This window comes from Geospiza fortis, unplaced genomic scaffold (assembly GCF_000277835.1).
Source record: "Geospiza fortis unplaced genomic scaffold, GeoFor_1.0 scaffold403, whole genome shotgun sequence".
NCBI lineage: Eukaryota > Metazoa > Chordata > Aves > Passeriformes > Thraupidae > Geospiza > Geospiza fortis.
The window spans coordinates 1,111,704-1,136,132 of NW_005054336.1; the positions used below are offsets into that span (position 1 = coordinate 1,111,704).

The window sequence follows — 24,429 nt, forward strand, 5'->3', positions numbered from 1 at the left end:
CCGGCGGTTCGGTAGCCAGGCTGCACTACAGCAGCCTCGGGGGGCTGCGGGGGTGACAGCCCAAGGTCAGACAGGCAAAGAGGGGAGAAGGCGCCAGCACTGGGAGCGCGAGATGCGCAGGCATCAACTGCCGGGAGATACGGCCGGACTTTGTGCATGCAAGGGACAAAGGTGTGTCTCGCCTGAAATAAGCACCTGGGGTTTACTGGCTGGTAGAAACGTGTTCATATCGCTCCTGATCGGTAAAAATCGAGTTCTCGTGCGATACATGGAAGCCCAGTATGTGTCTGCTTAGGCTGTTTGGTTTGTTTTACCTTTAGTATCGTTTTTAAGCTAGTTTGATAGCCCATTGTTTCAGATTTGGTCTTCCCCTTTCTTCGCAGTAAGGGCATTGTAACTGTTCCTTAGCGCTTGTCTTGAGCCATAATCCCCTTTCCTTATATAATCAAACTTGAACAGATTCGCTGTATGGAGATGGGCATCCAAGCAGTATATAGTAATCCACTTTGGTTTCTTATGAGTTCTCACTGGGTCACAGTCAGATTTGGAATGTGGTGAGCGTTGTTATCTAGTCTCGTCAGTCTGATGTATTGCCCTAAATCTCAATATTCAAGCAGAACCAATGATCAGCAGCACAGCAGAGCTCTGAAAATGCGAACTCGTCAAAAAATATTGTTCAAATTCAAATGAAGTCCAAGCAGTCATTATAGCTTCTCTTTGTGGTGGAGATATTTCCATGCTTCCCCCACTGTTTCTGGCTTCTTCCACATCTACCCGCTTCCCAGACCGACTCTTCCTTTCCTGTCTCCACTTTCTCTTTTCTTGTAGGACAAGGGAAAAAAAGGAGATGCAATTTCACCCTTCATTGTAAGGTCTTGTGATGGGGCCTTGTGATTTCATTTAAGTGTATGTGTGAAATCTAACATTGTGATCTTCACTTAGCAATCTTCACACTGCTGAGATGATTTATGGAAATATTAATAAGAAATATTAATAATTTTATCTACAAATACTCTTAGCTGTAATTAATTATAAAAAATAATTCCACACCTATTTTTACTGTATTGTAAAGAATCTGTACAAAGTTTTTGAGAACACCTGGCATGGTTTAAAAAGCCTTTTAAACAGCAGCAGTAGTAGTAGTATGTCTATGAATAAATTCCCTTCTTCCCTATACAGCAGCTGAACTTTCTCATGCCTGCAGTTTGCTTTTATGTAGAACTGCAAATGCCAGAAGCATTTATCAAGATGTGCATGCTATCAAAGTTGGTGAATCTACATGTGGCAGAAATGAAAACAAACTTGGACAATGCAGTTTACTTCTATTGTATTCTATTTCTTACTGGCCACCAAAGAACTTGTTAAGAGTGGAATTGGACAGTCAGAATGCTTCCAGTCCTGTTAAATTCCTAATTGGTAAATTTGTTAGTGACTTAATCATAAGTCAGGTTCTCCTGAGAATGCCTGACTTTGAGCAGGGGGCTGTCAAGGGATGGGATCTTTGCTGGGAGGAGCTGCTGCTCTGAAGGGGGAGGGAAAGCCCTCACTTCCGCCTTTCCTTGCTTCCCTGATGTGAAATGTGGAGCTTCTCCCTGTCTGGGATTGAAAAACAAACTGCTTGTGGATTAGTAAGACTTGGCATGAATTTTGTATCAAGTGAAATGAATTGTCTGATGGATTTATTTAGCTAAATGATGTTATATTGTACTTCATGGTCACTAAAATCACAGCTTGGATGAGAACAGCAGAGGTGGTCTTACTGTTTCTGTGAGGCATAACAGGACACCTGAAGAGTTTATCAAGCACTGGTTTGTCCTATTCTAAAAAGCAACTCCCTGCCTCCAAAGAGATAGATTTCACAACTTCCCAAGAAAGTTTGTTTTAGCTTTTAATCCTTGTCTTTCGAAGCTTTCCTTAATGTCTAATTATAATTTAAATCTTCTTAGTGTAGTTTAAACTCCCTATTTTTGTCCTGTTTCCTCTGGACAGGACTTTTTTTCAATATATTCAAGGTAGCTGCAATCAGAATCTGTTTTGTCTTCAGGTTTTACACAAGGATAATTGACAAACAATTACAAAACATACAAGATTGAAGTAATCTTTTAATTTTCTTTATTACCTCTGAACTTCCATTATGGTTAATGTTTTAAAGAACACTGTGCAAAATTGGACAAACTGCTTCACGTGAGAATTCTCAGTACCAAGTTTAGCAGCGGATTTCTTCATAATGTTACAAATTACCTTTCACATATTTTTCTGCCCTTTTTTTAATCTGATAATATGGATGTGTTGGTGAACTTAACAGCTTTCAAATTTGTCCTTAGATTTTTACTGATGACTGGGGCATGGTTATATCTTTTAAAACATCATCTTCAAACTAATGTAAGTGACTGTTTTAAATTTATTCTGGAAAATTATTTCTATGAATTGAATATTTTTAACTTGACTAACCTGCAGTTCACAGAAGAAAAGCTTGGTCAGGCCGAGAAGACTGAACTGGATGCTCATCTGGAGAACCTTCTCAGCAAAGCAGAATGCACTAAATTATGGACGGAAAAAATAATGAAGCAAACAGAAGTATTATTGCAGCCAAATCCAAGTAAGGAGCCCTTCAGGTTTTTGGTTTCAACTTTTGAATTAATAGATATGCCAATGTAAATATTTACTTCAATAGCTATTGCATAAGTAATGACTAAATACAGCAGTTTTAAAATTTGAAGGCTGCAGTTATGGAAGGCACATGAAGAGCCGGTAAGATTTGGAGTCACTGCCGATTGCTGATACTTCCTGAACCTTTCCAATGGGGAAAACTTTATACTGAGCTTTTTAAACTGCGGTATTGGTTCCATACTCTACTCAGTCTCAGGTTGATTGGATTTTTGAATTGTTTAGTGTTTAATTGAATTTCCCATTCTAATTCCAGATATCTTGGATAGCTGTAAGAACTCTGAAGTTCTTTATGGGGTAGATACAGTGGCTCAAGAAACTTCATTACTATTTAATTATTTAAACTGTCTGCACAATACTAATCCACTTGAAGCAGGCAAGATGAACTAAAATACCTGTGTTTAACAATTCCATTACTGAAGAATTAGCACCCTACTTGAGCAATACAAAAAGTGTCAAATATGATTTCATCACTGTTGAGTCTCTTACTGTAACAGCAACAGAAAAAAACCATGGGCAGAAGTAATGAAGTTTTATGGTATGTTAATTTTATTTGTTTATGAAATTGCTGCTATGAGTAGTAATGTTGAGGACATCAGTTTCAGACTCATCCTACAGTTGTACTAGAGTTTAGAGCTATAGGAATTTGCTTAGTTACAGATCTAAATTTTAAGTCAAGACCTGGTGTCCAGTCAGTGGGTGAACTACTTCACTGAAAAAATCTAAACCTCCTTTGGGTTTGCTCAAATGATAATTTTATAAAACTGCTATTAGTTCTGCACTGAAAACAAATGTTCTCCTTGTAATGACATACTGAGCTTGGATTTATTTGTAAAGGTAAATCATACACTGCTAACACTTCTCTAATGCCAAATGGATAAATTCTTTATTACAGAGATGCTTGAAGTATTACTTTGGAAGTGTGTTGCATCTTTTACTTCCATAAGAACAGTATTTTAAAAATAAACCAACTAATCTTGTGGGAAGGATGCAGCAGAAAATTCTAGCTCAAGTTTCTACTTTTGTCTAGGCCAGAGGAAACAGTTGTCAGTTTCATTCAATTCAGTATTTTCACATCTCTTGAACTTCTTCAGAAACTTGTCAACTTTGAATATTGAAGCACTGACTGGAGGCTAGTGGAAGTGTATACAGAAGTTTCAGTGGAAGGATGATATATAGTAATGTCTCAGTTCTGCTCTGCAGTCCATTTTCTTATGGCTGAAAAGACTCACCACTGAGCAGTGATCTTTGTGAATGTAACTTCAGCTGTTTGCTGGCCTACTTGGGAGAAGGATCACATGCTGCAGAGAGCTGCTTTTGGTGCTTGTTAATGGAGTGACCCTGTCTGGGGGAGGAGTCCCATTTATAATTGTACCTATAGATCAGACCCATGTAATAGTCCAATAATTTTAGATTACTTTCCAGTTCTTTTGTGATTTAGTAAAAAAGAAATATTATGGCTTGAGTAAAGAAAACAAATAACTTCTGATAATTTCTGGTTCAGTCTTGCTGCCAGGGAATGTGCTGCTACCCATAATTGTCTGTCTTAGATTAATTTTTGTGACTTCCATGAGAGAGTAGTTATTTAATCCACTGCTGTTGTCTAATTAACAGGTAGTATTAAAGTGGCAGGTTTGTTCGCTGGAAAGCTTCTTTGTGGTTGTCTGTACTATTGTAGGCTGAAATTAGTTCTTACTGACTGTATAAATAAAGCCAGCTAGGTGAGAAATGAAAGCAGTTGGTCAGAGAAATTGGATATTGTGTCTGAGGAGTTTGCTTTTTCAATTACAGAGTCCCTGTTTAGGTGTGTGAGGCCTTTCCACCTAAGAAGCTCCCTGTGGCTTAGTATTGTGATAGATGGGTAGTAATACTCAAATAGTCTCAACAAGTTTTTCTGAGAATTTTGTTGCTCAGACTAAGAAAATATGAGAAGATGAGATGAAACATTTTCTAATAACTTTTAATGGTTTCTTTCAGAATGTTTCAAGGGAGCATGGGGCATGGGAAGGAGGATATAATTTCTGGGGCTATTGAACGTTCATAATATCTTAATAGGGAACTTACAGTAGTTGTTGAACTTAATTCCTACTGCAAATTGTAGCGAATTTTTTTTTTTCTGGCGGGGGAACAAAAGACTTTTTTTAAGGAGAAGTGTTCTGTTACTGCTCTTACTGTGGAGACTTCTGATCAAAATTCTGAAAAGCTGTATAACTATGCTAATGGAGAAGAAAAGTATACATTTTCACTTTCCCAGATGGCTCTAGGAAATACTTGAACATGGCAGGCAAACATGGAACATGGTCAGTTTTCAGGAACAGGATCTCCAGCCTAACATGGTTCACTTAATATTGAGTTTAATGGCTGGATTTTGGAATTCTTTTTTGTGTTCCTTTTCCTTGTCTGCTTGTTTCTCTTTCTAACTTATGCTTTAAATGACAGTAATTATTTCAAACACACGTTTTTAGATGCCAGAATAGAAGAATTTGTCTATGAGAAGCTGGACCGCAAAGCACCAAGTCGCATGAATAATCCAGAGTTACTAGGCCAGTATATGATTGATGCTGGGAATGAGTTTGGCCCAGGAACAGCCTATGGTAAGAAGTAAAAAACTGCACAGATACAGGCTTTTTTAACAATATAAAAATGTATTTCTTGTCTCCCTCTAGATAAAACTGTTGAATGACATTTGTATCAGTTTGAGTTGACTTGCTGTATTACTGAGCATTAGGAGATCAAAACTAAAATTTAAAGTATTGCTCGGTTAATGTGCAAATGCATATTTAGAAGTTTGAGTGGATGGGGGTGAGGAAAAGCACATTATTTTCCAATATCTCAAGCTTTTTCCTTGCTACCAACTACTCCTGTCTTAAGAGTGTTGTGTAGGAGAGGAAGTTGTTGGATTAAAATAAGTAGGTATGATGTCCAGTTCTGAAAGAGGTGTTCACTCACTATGGAGTTGCCATAACATATGGTCTCATTGAAATCTTGCCTTGACCTGTGATTGATTATAATAAAAATGGTTTGGCTTGTTGTTTGTGTGGATGTTTATTTTGGTGTGGGGTTTTTGTTTGTTTTTATGTTGGGGGTTTTTTTGGTGTTTAGTTTTGGGGAGGTTGGAGTGGTTTTTCTGGGGGGGCTTGAGTTTTTTGCACATTATTTTCTTTCTTTTGAAGGCCCTTTTCATGGCATTGGATTGTTTTTCAAACTGCTGGCCTAAACTTTCCTGACTGTGGCAACCTGTTTTGTTAACCTCCTGCCTGAACAATATGATTAACATATTTTTTCCTTTGCAGGAAATGCACTCATTAAATGTGGAGAAACACAACGGCGAATTGGGGCAGCAGACAGAGAACTCATTCAAACTTCTGCTATAAACTTTCTCACTCCCCTAAGAAACTTTATTGAAGGAGACTACAAAACTATTACTGTAAGTTGAATTGTACATTTTTCAGAATTTCACCCCAATAGTAACTCTCAGTCTTCAAAATGTAGTAGTAGATAATGGTGCATTATTACTTTCCTCCAGGTAATATAGAAAAAATCAAGTGAAATTTGTGCCTTTGGAGTATTTTCTGGTTTTTGCCAAGGTAAAAACAAGATAATGATGAAAACATTAGTTTGGTAACTGTTGTTCTATAAGAAGTATGCATATTGAGCATAAACTGTATGAGAATAATTAGGATCTAATTCTGCCTCTCCAAATGAAGAACTTTTATTTACATGATACTTCATTAAAAGCATTTCCAAGTAGACAGTCTTTTGCTTGTATGTGTACTCATTCTAACAAACTAACCTAACTCACTTTCAGAAAGAACGTAAACTGTTACAAAATAAAAGACTGGATTTGGATGCTGCAAAAACCAGACTGAAGAAGGCAAAAGTTGCAGAAGCTCGAGCTGCAGTAAGTAGAGGGCTTTTTTTCCAGTTGGTCCATAACTTTCAGATGGATTGATACATATTTATCAACTTGACTGCTTGGTTATGTTTCCAGTCCTAGCTTCTTACCCTGGTTGTTTTTCTAGGTACTTTTGTAAGAAATGCCTTAGTGGAACACAAGGAAACAGAAGTGAGTTACTGATCAAGGTGTTAGTCTTCTACTTTTAAATATTCCATCAAGTTAGACTTACTTACTCTCTTCTTGTTTTATAGTAGATGAGCCTATATTGTCAAAAATTGATACAACCTGCCAAATATGGGTGTAAATACAAATACTTGAATCTCTGCAAATGTTGAAGTGTGGGTATGAAGTGTGTGCTTTCAACTGATGAACCTATCTATACTTCTCTCTGTCAAAAATATTTGTGGTTTCTCTTTATGTATTGCTTACTATTTTACACCACCAAACAGAGGTGAGACACTTCAACTTGTATGACTTGAACCATTCTGATTCCCTCAAAAATGCTTATTCAAGGAGATTAAATTAAAAAGGTTACTGCTTTTTAAACTCTTAAAATGCTCTAAGTGAAGGGATGGACTGTTGACTGTATGTAGTTTCATCAGGATATATTTACAGTATTTTCATAGCTATCTTTTGACTTCTTTCCTAAAGGTTCAGCAGTTAATGATGGATAGTGATTTCTCCTGTAAGGGTTAATGCAGTAAGGGTCATGCAAATAAAGAAATCCAGTTAATTTAAATACACAGGGATGGTGTACATGATGGAGAGGCAGAAGGACTGACAGATTTTGCTGGCTTTTCAAAATGGGTGTTTGTCCTGAAGGATCTCAGAGACATCGTCTTGAGCTTTGAAGTGCATCTTTGCGATGACAATCCATCTAAAAACCAACATGATCTCTACCTGACAGTTCTGCTCTTGTGTGTCAGTCCATGTCATGCACACTGTCCCTCTGTATTTAAACTATCTGTATTTTTAAATCTATGCATGCATTTTTCCTTGTGTAAATTCTCTGCAAAAAGAGTCACTTCTCTATTTGTCAAGCTTTCTTAATTTGTAAGACTAACTATGGAGAACAGAGAAGGTTTTGATCAGCAAGTAGTGCAATTTTGAAGTAATGGATAGAGGAGCATTGGATAGTAAACTATTCCTTTGCTTGACTTTGTTCAGAGTTAAGTAAAAAAATGGTTTTATTATTAGCTTCCTTTGTGGTATGGTAGCAAGTATGGACTTTTCTTTCTAAAACAATGAGAATTGTTCACCTTGGGCTTGGTATTTAAATTATATATATATATATAACTGAAGTTTTAATTCCGTCACCAGTGCAGTCATTCAGAGCTTGGTGCCAATTGCTGCTGCTCCTATTTGATCCTAAGTATTCATACAGCAAGTATGCAGTTTTATGCACATAATTTAGTGCTGGAAGAGCATTAAACCCTAAACCTCTTCACTATTTTGCCTATACTTTGCTGTCAAAATGTATTTAAAATTAATGTGCATGTGTAAGAAGTATCAGATTGTAGAATGCTAGCAGAAATAACAAAATTGCAGCTCTTCTTTATCCTTTGCAGTATATAAGTGAGAACTAACCTGGATGTAGGTGTGATGCAAATGGGTTAGATTCTGCTGGCTGCCTTATTTATAAAGGAAGAAACCTAACAAACAGGGCTGGACTGTTAGGTTAGTGTAGTGTATTGAGCTATGACACAAATTTTTATGCTTTACTATTTTCTGTGACAGGTTAAAGTGCTAAATTTTATCTACATGTGATTACCTATTTTTGTAACTGGGAAAAATAATTTGAAAATTGCTTATCCCATGCTTACTGTACAACTGAAACAGCTTAGTTCAGTATTTAAAATCAAAATCTAAACTGTTTTATTTATCTATATTCACTTCACAATCTTGTTTCACTTAAACTTGCAGTGCTTTGTGCTGATAATCTATTGACCTGCTATATTTGCAGTTTTTTAACTTGCCTTTGTTTTTTATCTATACACTTAAGCAACTAAACATCTCTCAGCCTGAAGAGAATAACATTATGGTAAATGTCTCTTACATGCTCAACTTGCTGCATGTAAAATGGCTAAAGGTTTGTTGGCCTCCTGTGTTCATTCATTTTCCTGTCAAATGTTTCCTCTTGCTATCCAGCTCATTTTGTTGTTTTCCATTCGAAAATGGATTGGTGAAATGCATTAAATACACTTATGTCAGTACAGTATTGGATGTTATTTTTATCAGATTATTTCTGATAATTTGAAATACACAGTATTATATTCTAATTTCTGTGATTTTATGAATGTACACTTATTATATAAAGGAGTTAATTTTTTACTTCTGAAATTATTTTCAGCTATTAGAGGAAAGAAATTATTGACTTCTCCTATCTTTTTAATATGAGTAAAAGTGAATTCTGTGAAAAAGATAGGAATATGTAGAAATTATTCCCTTCAAGCAATGTGTTACAAAGAACTGCGACTGAATAATGTCACAGAAGTTAATGGCTTAACTTAAAGTACAATGTATCCTAAACTTGTTGAAAGACTCCCTAGTGCAGCTGGTTTTAGCCCTATAGTTGTGAAAGTGGAAGAGAAAGGGATTAATTAGTTCTGTACAGCATAGACTGTGCTGTCCAGCCTGTTCTGGTTGGGGTTTGGATCTGCACAGCGTATTGGGTCTCATCTCAATTTAGTGTTCCAGATTTCTCAGCTGTGATCAGATTACAAGATGAGCAAATAAACTTGTTTGTTACAGTTTGCTCCTGCAACCTTTATACACATTTCTTCCTACTCCTGATTGTGTCATCATCTTACAGTGGCAGAAGATGAAAATTAAAGAACCACATTGCAAGAGGGAATTGAAAGAGCAAGCTGAAGTAATTAACTTTTACACTAAATCCCTTGCAGTTCTATGATTTTGCTGTGCTGCTTGCTACTACTCTAATACTCAATGTGAGATACCTCTGTAGCAGTTTCAATTAAATTTAGATTTCAGTCAAAGTGCTTGTGAAATAGAAAACTGGTAATGAAATTAGCAAGAGAAAGCATTCATCTGTTTCAGTGTAAAAATGAGAATAGCTTTCCATAATTTTCCATTATTATAACACATTAAGGTAACTTAAATTCCTCCTAAGGTTTGTCTGATTCACGTCATTTTTTAAAGTAGTTATGTCTTGTGTTGTAATAACTTGTTTTAAGTAGATTCTTGTAATACATGAGTTCTACAAGTCACACTCTCCTCAGTATCTAACTTGTTTCATAGAGGTAATGCTATCCATATTCATAGTAGATTCATTGTGTATGAAGGGCTTTGGGCAAGTGACTTGTAGCACTCCTCAAATCCCTGTGAAGTTCTGAGGACAGGAAAGTACTTAAAAGCCAAAGTGTGATTATATACTGTAATAGAGTGCCACCAATGTCTAAGTTTGTATGTTTTTATTTTCTCCTCCCCCACTATTAATGCTGACTAGATATGGGCTGAGGAAGTGACAAAAGTAAGTAAACAATTTTAAAATTGCAGAATTCTGAAATCATAACTTGTGCTGGTCTGCTGTAATAAGGGATATTACATGTTGTTGATTTCAGTCTGATGCTGGCAGCCTGATGCATTAGATCAGAGTACACTGTGCCCCTCCAGGGCCTTTCAGGTTTCAGTGGCAAAACAATGCCTGGGGCTTGTTTTTTAGTAAGCTGTTTCTGGCTGTCACTCAGTACCAGTACCAAATGATTCTCATGGGATGAGATACAATAGACTACTACAGGACTTCTCTCAAAATTTACTGGTATGATATCCTCATCAGAACAAGCTTATTTGAAAATTTTCAGAAATATTTGGGTCTAGTAGTCTAAACTCTCCTGAAAACACTGATCTTCAAGTTTTACCCAGAACATGGAGCACCTCACCTTTCTCCCCAGTGTCGCTAGATCTTCAGCAGCCTAAGTTAGGGGGTAGGCACATCTGAAAACTGCACCTGCCCTGAAAGCTGGTTTGTAAGTTTAGCATTAGCCTTGGGATGGGCATTGCAGCCTGCTCTGTTGTGCCACCCCTTGGCCAGGGACAAACTTGGAGGAGCTAATGGGCTGTTGGGCAGTGGCTGCTGTGGTGCCTTGAGAAGGGCCATTCATTTTCTGTAGGCTCACTGGCTCTGACAAACCAGCATTGGCAGCAGGCTGTGAGGGGATGTGCTACCAGGGAAGGAGGGGTTTCTTAGTGGATTTCTGTAGAGGAGGGGTAATTAAAGTTATGTCAATAGGAGGAGAGCAGGGGCTTTGGAGTATGGTTTTTAATGGGGAACTAGCTAGGCAGCTGTGGGAGGTGTAGGGAGAAGCTGGGATATTTCAGCTTCAAGTGAAATCTTGGGAGTTGTGGGAATTGCTCTTCCAGCTTTCTGTGAGTTATGGTGCACACAGGTGAGGATGAGTGCGACTTCAGAGGACAGGAGGCATTTAAAGTAAAGGGAGGGTTAACTGTAAAAGGAGGATGAGGTCAACTTTGATCCTAAAGTTTGAGAAGTATTTAATGAAGTAAGTAACATTGGAAACAGGAAACCTCTCTGCTGGTCCTATATTGGGGAACAAATGGCAGGGAAAGAATACTGCTGTATTGAAAACTAATCTTGAAGCTGTTTGCTTTTCAGAGACAGGAACAAACAATTTTAAGGGCAGCGAAATTTAACAGATTATGTCTTGGAAAGAAGAAATACTACAAAGTGCTTAATTATAGCAGAAAGAAGACAAAAAACTTTAGCTTTTGCAATAAATTATGTAATTCAAGGTCCCCTTTTTTATGTAGTATATAACTAGCAGAGACTGTTGAGAAGAAATGACAATATTATGTACAGCCAACGGAGCAGTAATCCATCCACATTTCTAAAGGCAATCTATCCTTCTGTGTTTGAGAGTTGGAGGAGGAGATTCATAGATGTTTTCAATTGAAATATAAGCTTCCCAGCAAAAAATTCAGACCATCCAGTCATCTCTGGCTCAGTTACAGGGGTTTTTTTGAGTTAGAATAAAAGATGTGCATGGTGGCACAAATGACAAACTTTCTTCAGTTTAGCTTCCTCTAACTCTGTATTTCAGAAGGAATATTGAATAGTAGGCACAGCTGTATATCCACTACCAGTGTTTTACTCAAAGCATATCTGGTAAAACAGCATTAGCAAGGTCATTTCATTTCATATGCTTTTATGTGTGTTGTCCCTTCACTGCAGGATTACACGGTATTTCTAAGAGGTCCTGTACTCCTGTGTGAAATCTGGGGAGATTATTTACATATGAATACTCAGATTCAAAACCTGGGATCATATTCTGTAATTGCAGAGCAAGTATGATTTTGAGGGATCTTCATGAGACATACCTAGTGAGGCCTTTTAATGATCCTAAAACCACAATACAACTGCAGCTGGGAAGTTTACTCTTGTATTTTTGAGCTCTTCACTCTGATCAGAAATAAAGGTGATCAGGCCATAAACTCCCCAGATTATAAGTCAGTTGGTTTTCACCTTTACCCCAAGGTGTAGAATAGATGTGCTGTCCTGCTACGGTTCACTTAGCAGTACTGAAAATAGGGATGGGCAAAACTCATTAAAGACATCATTGCATAATTCAGTTAATGTAAATCTCTATAAAACCAGTACATTGCGCTTTTGTAAATATATTTTAAGCTACTCTGTACTAAGTTAATATGTGTTACCACATTACCTACTTTTCCTTTTTTTTACAGAAAGTAGTTAATTTGCTAGAATGTTGTTGAAACAAGTATAATTATTTTGATGGATATGTCCCCTTCTAAGTTGCTGTTCTCCTGTATTTACTTAGCTGACAGGGAGACGGAAACACATTAGCAGCTGCTGACTTCAGAGAAGCAAGAGACAAAATATTTCTCTCCATATAAATTATTTACTTATTGCTTTGATAGGTTTTTAAAAGAAAATTAAGATGTTGCTTTTCTTTCCCTCTTGGCTGTCAGATTAGCTTTTTTCATCTCTGTTCTTACATTTCTTTCAAAGACTGACAGATGGATTTCGCTGCTGCTAATTCAAATTTAATCAGAAAATTCCAAGCAAAGATTCTTTCCTCAACAAACTTTGAAGACCTAATTAATTTGAAACTTGATACAAACACTACTATGTCACTTTTGAGTAGGAGGCACATGGTTCCCTTTAGGTACTTCTTCAGTGTTTAATTACTGTGTAAGCTCTTCCAGTTGTCGTGACTTTTAGGTAACTGTGTCATTCTTCTGTGCTCTTTTCTGAGGTTTCATGCGACTTTTCATACAGATTAACATTAGCTGAGTGGAAGAGCAGCATGGTTGCAGACACATAAAATGCTTTTGAAACCAGTGTTTTACCTGGTATCACCTCATTTTTTTCACCTGGTATCACCTCAATTTTCCTGATAATATATTTCTCCTTTCTGAGAATAATAATTGCTGCATCTTGGACCTAATGTAGGTTTTTGCCCTTGGGTTTGTTTTCAGAAACAAGGCACTAAATGAATATAAGCATTGAGGCGAGGTAATCCAGATTCCAGGCTGGGGACATTCTGTCTTGGAGCAATGAATCTTAGAGCACATATTCTGTATATGTTTATTTAGTGTAATTTTTTTCTTCCTCCCCCCCAGAAAAAAGTACTCTAAAGTAATTTTGCCTGTGCTAGATTGAAGTAATTTAAAACTTAAAAATAATTCAGAATTATATGTAACAGGGAATAAATTTGAATTATTGAAATATGAAACTTTTACATAATTTTTAATGGAGATTTTACTCTAATTGTAGCACCAAGTGTTAGAACATTTTGTATAGTTCAGGTTTATTTATTTCAAAGACTCCTTGATTACAAGCTCCAGAAATAATTGTAGTAGTTTGGTGGCCAGTATAAGGCATTAAATTATGAGACATTCTGGTAAAACTTCACATCAAAGATTTGTGTATAGCTGATTGTTGTGCAGTTAGATGGCAAAAATAATGTCAGATTTACCCTGAATTATTTCATCATAGACCCGTTCAGTTGATGTATAGAAAAAAATTACATTATTCTTGGCTGCCATTGGTATGCTGACAAAACCCCTGGTGCAAACGTGGTTGTGCCAGTGAACACTTGGTTTGTTATTGGGAGAGGTGGGGTAATACTGCTGACAAGGAAATGCCTTTCTTTTGCATATGTAGTAGGTGTCTGATAATAAGCTGCTTGCTGTGTACACAGGGTCTCCACATTTCTGAACCCGGAATGCAATTACTGGTTTTGCCTAGTAAAGATCTGCAAAGAAAAGCCCATTTCAAACACCTAATTCATGCATTTGTTTGAGCAGTTCTGCATCAGGTGGGACTGTTGCAGTGGGCAGGTGTAGCACAGAGCACTGTACCAGTACCTGATGTGCATTCTTGTCTTTTTAGTCTGAACAGGAGGTGCGAATTACTCAGAGTGAATTTGACCGTCAAGCAGAGATTACCAGACTGCTACTGGAAGGAATCAGCAGCACACATGTGAGTACCCAAAAGGTGTTGAGGTGGAAAGGCAATATCAGGTGCCTTCTAAAGAGAGCTGCTGTAAACTACTTGGGAACTCTGGTCTGTGAGGTTTCACTTCAGTGCATTAAAGCATCAAACCACAAGGGTTGGGGTTTTTTTACAATTCTAATTTAACTGAATTTAACTTTACTTTCCCATTAACCTTGAGAATGCAGAAGTTTTGATTTTCCTTCTTTATACCCAGCTTCCCATTCATCAGATCAATTGAGTGTTGAAACCATAAAAATGTTTACTCAAGTATGTTAATTCTTGTGACATTTTATTCTGTTTACCTGGTAAATCCAGGCACTCTGCCTATCTGGTGTTTATCCCTAAGTGCCAGTATTGGCATTAGCACCTGACTAGGTGCCCACTCCTTCTGATGCACCTGGGTGCCCTCGTAGACTAAACTCTTGAATTCTTTGCTGTGTTACAGGCACATCATCTCCGCTGTCTGAATGACTTTGTGGAAGCTCAGATGACCTATTATGCACAATGTTACCAATATATGTTGGATCTCCAGAAACAACTTGGAAGGTAGTAATACTGTATAAACTTCAGGAAAAAGCTGTTTTTAATAAACACTTATTAATAGTAGGAAAACGTACACTGATAGAACAGTGGTGGACACACAGGCATGCTGGACTGAAAGGAAATGTATCTGTTCTCAGGTAATAACAGTTCTCACTGTTCTCAGTGCAACTACTTCCCTAGGCCTACACACAGCACTAAGGCTTTTTAAGAGTTGATCTATTGAGATTTTATATATTGTGTATTTGAGGAAGGTGAGCTCTTGGTAACATCATTAAATGTGACAAAAAGAAATTTCTAGAGATTTATTTATAGTCTCAGTTGTGGTCTCAGTATTTCAGTTGTCTTATGCTTCATGCTACTAAACCACTGTGCAATGTGGGAAAAGTTTTTATACTTCCTATAAATTCCTGTTGCCTCTTAATTCACTACAGGTCATTATTGATTTTCTGATGAAACCCTGTTCTCCACTCTTAACTGAGTTGCCAGCATAGATAGTGTATAGGGAGAAATCTACTTCATCCTATCTATTGTCCAGAGCACACACAGTAGAATGAACAAGTTTGTCTTGTTTCATGGGTTTAGCATTTTTAAAGTAAGAGAAGAAGCTGACATTAGTTTTTGCTCTTAATCCTTTTTCTGTGATGGGTGGGCATGTAGAGATCCACATACTTACATTTCATAGTTTCTCTATTCTAATTCTTCACAAATCACCCTTTCTTAGAGTTACACAGATCGTGTTATTTATATGAGTGTATGCACTGAAGAATTGTCTGTACTTTACTGTAGTGTCTGTTCTAGGTAACTGTCTCTGAGGAATCTGTGTTTATGTTTTCCCTGACAAGGAAGTAAAAACAAAAGTGTTCTTGAGTCTTGCCCTTTTCCTGACTTGCAACTTCCTGTGGCATTTGATTTCCTCAGTTTGTTTAAATGTGTAGTTTAAAGATTTCTTTTTTAGTCTTGCAAAAGACTAAACTCCTAAATTGTAGTTTAAAGTGTTTAAAATTTCAATCCAAAAAAAGCTGCATCTTTAAAGTTACCTCGCAGTCTAATACATTCCAGATAGTCAACTATAAAATGTGGTAACACATAAATACAAGTTATGGAATTGAAAGCTTGAAAACAAACATTTACAGTATTAAGGAAAAGCAACTATTAAATTAGAAATAGAGTGAAATCTAGTACATAACTATTTTTAGAGGATATTTTTAAAATGTGTACTTTTATCCTGGTGTATTTATCAAACAGGAAGTCTTAAACATAATACCCTTATTCTGAGGAATAACATGTTCCTCTTTAAATTCTGCTTTAGGATGTACAGCTTGTCCCAGAACTGCTGTTTTTGTTAAAAATTTGCGTAAGTTGCTACCAGGTATAAAAAAAGTGTATTTGGAGAAAATAGTGCCTTTAGGAAAACAGAAGGGTGCATCTTTATGTGTCTGTGATCTGATTAGTATTTTTAATAAAATTACTATGACTGGTAGAAAACCGAAAGTATTAAAGCTTTGCAAAATTCTAAGTGCCTCTAACAGTGAAATGAAGTTTCCCTGCCTATGTGGATTAAAATAGTTATGGTATTAAATCTTGGGTGTGTCTTTCCTTCCTTGTGAAAGGAAATCCCACTGAAGTATCACAGAGCACTGGGACAGGGTCTCAGGTTGTGCTCCTTGCTTCCATTTATAGGGATGTGGTGTGTAGCCCTTGCAGTAAATAAGCAGATGAGTAGGTTTGTGTTCTGTGCTCCTGAGGTTATGTGGGCACATAGAGACCAAATAAACAACTTAGGCAGCTCAGCTAGATGTGGGTTGTGCTGTTGGTTAACATGTAGTGCTGTGTTACACAGCTTTTCACACATCTAAGAATGGTATTGTGCAATATTCTCACATAAAAGCCAAGAAATGTGAAGGACTGAGTTTTGTTTTGAGGTTGTTGATGGACCAGAGGCATTCAGCCTCTAAGGGAGATCAGTTTGTTACTTAAAACAGAAACCTGGTTCTCAGAGGAGATGCATGTGATATTTTACCTGGGTCAGAATCTAGGGCATACACCCCTTACTGGTTCCAAAGCTGAGCACTGATCTTCCTGATGTGCTCTCCAGAGGCAACTGTAAGGAGGGTGGGGGGAAAACTTGGACTTATTTCTCTTTATATAAATAGACATATTTTTATGGATGTTTCTCTTCAAGGCAGCACCAGCTGCTTATCTCTGTACTGCCTTCCCCTTCTGTGAGGCTGGATTGATTCTTTAAATCAAATCTCCCTTTTTTCTTATTTTCAGTTCCTCAGTATGAACTAAACAAATCTATTTCAAATATTATGGTATTCTGGCTGCTTTTTTCCTTCCTGATAACTGCTTTTGCTCTGAAGTTTCTCAGCTTCCCTGACAGATAAATGTAAGCTGTGGCATAATTCTTTCAGATTATCTATTACTAGTATCTTACTCTACAAGCTGTGAAACTCCTGTTACTCAAGCATTCAAAATAAAAAACCCTGAACCAGACAATCTCTGTACAACTGAAGCCTTCCAGTAAAATGTCTTACATATGGCTTTGCAAAAGGAGTGAGACTTAATGCTCCACTGATTGACAGACTGGTTGTAAAGTTTTGGCTTTCTGTTCCACTGACTGTACAAACCAGTGACCCTTTGAACTGAGCAGAATAACTTACAGGTAATTACTGTGTTAACTGAGAACAGGTTTAGCAGTATATTGAATAGTCATTTAGCAATATTGAGAAACAGCTGATTGTCATTTAAAACTACATCCCTCTGGTTGAATGCCAACTAATCATGTAATAAATACATCATGAGGCACAGCTGAGTTATACCTACAGAAATGTGGGGTCTGGTTTTGACTCCTTTTATTCTGCTTGTTGGTTTGTTCAGGGAACATGATGAACTAGTTTGAAAAACTAATCTAGCAAATGAGAAAAAAAATCCAAAATAATTTTGTGGAGTTGCCTTCTCTTCTTGGTGAGTTGAACCAACTCTTTATGATAAAGTTGGGGTCAAGGTAAGCCACAGGGGGAAGTGGGACTTCCTCCTTTGCACAGTAGTAAGCTGCTGCCTAAAATCAGAGCAGCTTCCTGAAAGTCTTCTCAATTTTTATGTGCAGTTTGGTCTGACTGTCAGGGGGTAATGCTGTCCTCCATACACTGCTGCTCTTTCCTTTCAGTCATATACAATTGTGACTGCAAGATGAGCATGTTTAAAAAGCTATTCTTATGAAAAGTTAGTTATCTTCCTGATTTTTGATTAGTTCAGATTGTTGAATCAAAAGCAGCAGATTGCTAGATCTGACTCAAATGGTAGAGAATGAACATTTGTGCTCAAAAGGGGTACAGGAGTGGGTCTGCCTTGTTTGGTGGCGCTGTGCATTCACCAGGTTAAGTATAGTGTGAGCCTGGAACGTTGCGTGCAGGACTGCTGCAGCTGTTACAGATATGAGCTGTGTTTGTTCCACTATTTATTGTCACATGAACCAAAAATGCTGCATTGATGGGTTTAGTTTTTTCCTGTATTAGCTCCCTAAAGCAGCTCCTCTTACGATCATATGAGCACTAATAATGCTGCAGACATGGTTATGGGAATATACTGATGTGGATTTACATGGGTACAGTTGCCACTGAACTGCACCTTCAGAAAGAATCTGACTGGGGTGCAGAGGTGGGCAGGGATGAGATGAGGCTGTTTTCTGGTGGGTTCATGTGCATGGTATGGATAGATCCTCCTTACGTCAAAGAGCAGGCACATGAAAGGAGGGGGGGGAGGCAAAATGCCCAAATCCCAGATGTTAATGGAGAGGCATCCGTGTAGAAGGAGTGATGAGGGAAGTTATGTGCGGGAATTCACTGGTCAAAAGAATGGAAGGAAATACAACTGCCCTTCCAGGTCATCATGACTCAGTCTAACTCATAGTTGCTGGCCCTTTTTTACTGCATCAGCTCTGTCACTTTTTAAAACGTCTGTTGACCTACTCTTTAAGGAAGAATCCAGATGGGTGTTAGAACCAAGTAAGGCAGCAAAGAGACAAGAAATTGTTACATCAGCTGCTAAATAACTGAGTTTAGTCTGCCACAGGACTGCATCCCAGAATGTCGGGCAGAGTGACATGAAATTTTCTCAGAGCTCATCATTGCTGGTCCATTCTTCCTACTCCACTGCCCCAAAATCTCTTGCTGCTTTGCTCTCCTTTTTGCTCCTTCCATTTTTCAGTCATGTTATTCTGTGCTTTCCCTTGTGTCCGCTCTATCACTCAGAACAGTTTTTTGTGACTGAGCTCATTAACTAAGTAGGAGATTATACACTTTTTTCCCCTCTTTTTCAGTCAGGTTAATGAATTTAATTGACTTCATGGCAGGCACTATGGCTGGCACTGAGCAAATAGCAGCCTGACCTAGAAATGAGGATCTTAAGTTGATATAAGTTCATTTTGAGTGTAAAAAATATTTTTTCCTTCACAGCATGAAGTTAGCTGAATCAGTGAACTGATTTAGATTACAAAAATAGTTGTTTGGTTTTTCTTGCTTTGAGAGGGGGGCTGTGGTTTTAAGTTGTATTATATTTCCCTGATCTGGTTCGTCAGCACAATCTTTTGTGTAACCACATAACTGGGGAATGAGCAGGAGGAGGCGGAGGCTACTTTTCCTGGCAGAGCTGTCAAAAGAAATGTTTATCAAAGTACAGTCTGAATTAAGTTTGACCAACAGTGCTTTCTTGGTTTTGCCTTTAAGAGACATGTATTCAGGGTTTTTTAAGGTGGCAGTATTCTTTTTAGATTATATTGATTTGATTTATGCTACTTATCAGGAGCAGGTATCTTTATTTATGTTATACAGCTCTCAGTGCTATTCTCTTACTGCTGTCTACTGGTGTTTATTGCTGATAAAAATAAGAATGCTAATTTAGGCATGGGAGCATGTATAATACCCTGTGTAAAACAGATTCACTCAGAAGTATTTTTTTTTCTTTTTTCTCTCACAGCTTTCCATCTACTTTCCTCTCTAACAACAATCAGTCTTCCACAACTCCTGCGCAGAGTGTTTCCTCTCCCTCAGTCTTAGCCTCAGCCTCTGCTTCACTGCCTTCAGTATTCAATTCAATGGTTACTTCAGGCCTCAGTGAACTGAAGTCGTCAAGTGGCAGCAGAAAAGCAAGAGTTCTCTATGATTATGATGCTGCAAACAGCAGTGAATTATCTCTACTTGCAGATGAGGTAAGAGTTTTCTATGTACCTTAATTATTTGAAAGTAAAATGGGAATGTTTGTGAGTAGCCAGTTGAGATATGCTACATCAAAAAGTCTGTGTAGTTGATTTTTTTAAAACTAAATTTCAATAATACCCTTGGAGCATTGTCCTGTACCTATGTATCCTAATATTCTGTAGTGAGAGCCACCATCTGTGACACCATCTCAGCTTGCAAGAACATTTGCTGGACAGTCAAGATGCAGTTCTGCTGTCTACTTCTCACCACACCTTTAGCACTATTTTCAATGTGATTAGTCTTTCAAACATTGAATATTGCAATTTGGGAATATGAAAATACAACTACTTCTTGCTTTGATGATGGAACTTGTGCTGTGTTTATTCCAGTTCCAGTTCAGTTTCAGTTGTAAGTCAGAGTCTATACAAAGCAGATGGAGATAGATGGTGAAGCACAGTGCATTCACCTGGTAATGTGAACGTAGCTTAATGCTGAAGAAGAAATTGTAAAAAGAATATTCAGGATTTTAGAGTTTTTTAATGTGCATTACTTCAGTATTTTTATTTGACTTTTTTCTTATCTAGAGAGTGACTTAGAAGCTGTGGGCTTGGATTTTCTGTAAAGATGTAGTGCATCAACACCATCTGTCTTTCTATCATGCACTCCACAGAAGTTTCTTTTAGGCTGCCTGTTAAGGCTGAGGGTGGATACACAAGTTAAAACATAATAGAAAATAAACAGTAATGAATAGAATTTCAATTGAAAAAAGGTACTTTAAAATATGATACTGTCTCTACTCTTTTCCATGGACAAATGAAATAATTTTTATGAGCATTAGATGATGTTCCATGGATGCTCATATTAAATGCTCTGTTTAACCTGATTAATCTCAATTCCAAGACACTGGGAATCACATGAAGATAGACTGACTCTCTTTCCTGCAAATGAAGTTGATAATAATGTCTTTCTCTTTTTGTAGGTGATAACAGTGTACAGTATCCCTGGCATGGATTCAGACTGGCTGATGGGTGAAAGGGGAAATCAGAAAGGCAAAGTGCCTATTACTTATTTAGAACTGCTAAACTAAATGGTTGGCCTGAATAGAGACTGTCGATTATGGCAACACCATATTTATATACAATTAACGTTATGTAAGCAGGTTTATGTGTCTTCCATGTTACTGTCTTGAGGGACAAATACCAGCCATTAAAAACTGGCTTTTCTGCCAGCATGGTTGCACGGTCAATACTCTATTCAAACTTAATGTGTTTAAAGCTTTTACTTCATGTGCCAAGAACGTTTCCTACAGATTTGTTTCTACTGAAGTTTTCACTAATACAAGCTTCTACTTTTGAGTAATCTAGATTGAAAGCAGGAAGTACTGTTTTCTACTGAAATTTTTCATTAATGGCAAAGCTTTTCTTCACATAAAATAAACTTATTGTGAACTGATGCAGGTGTAATGCACGTTATTTGAACAACCAAAACCAAATGTGACACGTAAACCATGTGGTTCTGTTCCCAACACTAGTGGAGCTCAGATGTGCTGAGGCACACGTGGCTTCTGCTGAGTGTCTTGTGCATTTAGTCATCTCTGGAAAGTTAAGGCAAGTTCCCAGTATGCTGAGATTTTAAATTGCACATAGGTGGATTGACACAAAGTAGGGACATACAATTCTGACTTGTTTTTAACCTTGCCTTGTATTTTTTTCATTTAATTGCTTTTCAGAAAAGAGACTAACTCAGTTTGATTAGTAATTATAAAAATTCTTTCAACTGCAAATCAGCCTTTATGTTAAATTAAGCACTGCATTTTGCTAAGCAAATATGCAGTGTCTCCCTACATTTAAGTAGTTGTATAGATGAGCATACAATTGTTCAGATTATAGGTTGTAATGAAATTCTGCATCCTCAATTCTTATGCAACAGTTTATTGTCCTGTTCTAATTGGATTCAATTAGTGTTAGGCATTTTGCTTTGCAAGAGAATCTCCTTACAATGCAGGAAGGAAAAAACATTTTGAATCTGAAAATGGTTTTATGAAAGGTAGTATTATTTGTAAATAAAATAACATTTTCCTGAACACTGCACCCTTTAGCATTTCATAAGTAGCAGATTTTTAAGGCTGTAAAATGATTTAAAAAGTGTAGTTAAAGGGAATCTTTCTTTCTTTTACCTTTAGTTTCAGTATAGTCAGTTAATTGCATTGGACTTGTAGAAGGAAACTCTGTCCATTGAGAAGGAAATTCTTCTCCTTGCAGATCATGCAACGTTACCAGGAGTCCACTTTAGCTCTCAGGGAACACTGATACCAGTGCTTAGCAAACTGCTTCTGATCAGCAACTTTGTTTGCAATGACATTTCCTTAACAAATTTTTAACGTTGTCATTGCAAGCATGTAGTGATGAAACATTCAGCAATAGAAATTACTTCAGTGGGATGGATAAAAGTATATTAATTTAGGTGTTATGGCTATTTAATTAAAAAGTGATGATTTTTATTTTGAATTTCACTTCCAAAATTACTCTCTAATTTTTAGAGTGCAGAAGTTACATTAGAACAAATATATTGCATTGATTCATCTCTTGGGGTAACTGCCAAGAAAATCCTAGATTTTTTCTGTCTATTAAATGCAAATATAAGATACAACAATAATAATAGTGATTAAGTAGAAATAACCATGAATCATTCATGATGCATTAAATAAAATTAATAGGAAGATAAAACCCTACAGTTTAGAAGTAAAAAGACTGAGCCATTTCACCATAGTGATGATCTGCAGTCCTCTCTAATGTGAACTGCAATCAAAAGTGTTTAAATTAAAATCAATATTGTTCATTTGACTTAATTTTTAGAATATTCAAGATAATTTTAAAAAAATTACTCTGCTATACTGGACTATTTACTTTGTATTTAAGTGAGTGCAAGAAAATGTTACAGAGCAGCATGTTAAATGATGATGGAGATTTAGTGAAATCTGAGTAGTATAGCTATGTGAAGGCAACATTTAGCAGCAGTCTAAATTTTTGTTATGTGTCAACAGCTTAAGCTGTGTGTGAGAGAAATTGAAGTTGACCCTCTGTCTAAAAAAGCTGAAAATCTGTATTTTCAGTTCTCCCTGTTTTTGTTTAATTTTAGCCCAAATGTAATTTAAATAAAGAAACTTGTTAATGTTTCCTTAAACTCACCTATTGTGAGATTCCCTGTTGTACCCCTGAAAAGGGGAGCTGGTAGAACAGTGCTTGTTTGCACTTGTATTGCACTGATTATAACTTTACTGCAGGTAGTCCCAAAACTCCATCTTTGCATGTCACTTTGTTGGCAACTTTCAGGCAGAAATTAACTGTAAGTTTTCAGTTTTGTTTGCTGACTCAATGATTTTTACAACAAATATGAAAGTAACTGATTTTGGCTTTGGGTCTCTTATTTCTTTGGTTAATTCCCTGTTTTCTGAGAACAAGCTTTATTGGTTGAAAGAAAAAAGAAAAGGTAAACCAGGGCAGAAAACTCCTATGTGAAAGTTGTAGACATTTATGAAATCAGACTTCAAACACAGAAAAATATATAGACTATGCATTACCTTACATTTAATAACTGGTTTGGCAAACTAAGTGCATTCAGAATTGATACCTGAGGGTATGTGCAGGCAGGGGATGAGTAATTCCATGGCTGTTCAATATATGCATTTTTTTTTCCTGTATTCACTGGCATTTTACTTCATTCTAATTAATGCTAAGATTTTGAACAATTTCAAGTAGAATAGTCATCACATTTGTATTCTGTAACAAACCTGAGTGAGTTTTCATCACAGCTTATCAGTTTTTATGGCAGATGGCATAATATACAACATCATTAGTACCAGTAAATTAATACTTTTAGAAAACTACATACTAGATTTATATAGTTTCTGCTATAACTGCTGGTTTTGATGCTTTCTTAGTTAAGCCAAGCTTGAAAATTAACTCTTACTGATTCTGAACAGAAATTCTGATTTAGACCTCTTACAAACCATGAGATTTTAATAATTCTTGTTACTTCTGTTTCTTTCTAGAGTAGTAGTGTATCTTGGAGCAAAATTCTCTGCCATATGGAAATTTTGGCCACAGGTAAACCCATCAGTATGTAGTGTCTAATTGAGACAAATATGTGTGGGAAGGTGGAAACAAATATCTGTGGAGTGTGTGACTGTGCAAAGATATTGAACTTAGCATAGAGCTCTGCCCAAACTAATTAGTCTTCTGAGATGGAAGCATGATTAGCCCGCAAACAGCAGTGTGTCAATACAGTTCTGGCATCCCTGGATCTCATACACAGTGCAGGAATTACTGTGCTGCCACAGTGTCACCAGTGCAGGTACCAATTTACTGAAGGTTACAGAAGTTGTAGGAAGGGATAGAGTTAAGCCCTTATATTCTGGTTGTGAGGATATCCCATATCTTTAAGGAACACTTCAGGGAGAGTCTTTCTTGTTACAGTGCAGATGCTGTAGCAGAAGACTAAAGCAGGCATATGAAGATTGAAAAATATGAAGTTTAGTAACTGTAGGTTCTCTGCTAAAATGAACTTGAGAGAATTGCTTACAAGCTGTTTAGGCAATGACCAGCAAGTCCATGTCCAACAAAAGC

The 24,429-nt window shown here is 37.0% G+C and overlaps 1 protein-coding gene across 4 annotated transcripts; it reads left to right on the forward strand.

The window, feature by feature from the left end:
* The first annotated feature begins 52 nt into the window (after nt 1–52).
* On the forward strand, nt 53–21,256 carry SH3GLB1 (SH3 domain containing GRB2 like, endophilin B1). Of its 4 annotated transcripts, none has more exons than XM_031057883.1 (11): nt 53–171; nt 2,458–2,599; nt 5,133–5,261; nt 5,961–6,094; nt 6,476–6,568; nt 8,568–8,606; nt 10,032–10,055; nt 13,959–14,048; nt 14,509–14,609; nt 19,584–19,815; nt 20,784–21,256. In XM_031057883.1, exons 1-11 carry the CDS (start codon nt 157–159, stop codon nt 20,889–20,891), a joined length of 1,107 nt encoding a protein of 368 aa, XP_030913743.1. In that variant the 5' UTR covers nt 53–156; the 3' UTR covers nt 20,892–21,256. The 4 variants fall into 4 exon arrangements, with proteins under 4 accessions (XP_030913743.1, XP_005422110.2, XP_030913745.1 ...); XM_031057885.1 differs by lacking the exon at nt 53–171 and adding an exon at nt 2,361–2,382 and having other exon boundaries at nt 8,568–8,654; XM_031057884.1 differs by lacking the exon at nt 53–171 and having other exon boundaries at nt 2,457–2,599; nt 8,568–8,654.
* The last annotated feature ends 3,173 nt before the right edge of the window (nt 21,257–24,429 follow it).

Bases quoted from the DNA above. Each gene is read 5' to 3' on its own strand.
- SH3GLB1 (XM_031057883.1), top strand. The intron at 14,049-14,508 runs GTGAGTACCCAA...GCTGTGTTACAG, and splicing joins AAGGAATCAGCAGCACACAT to GCACATCATCTCCGCTGTCT. The intron at 14,610-19,583 runs GTAGTAATACTG...TTTCTCTCACAG, and splicing joins CTCCAGAAACAACTTGGAAG to CTTTCCATCTACTTTCCTCT.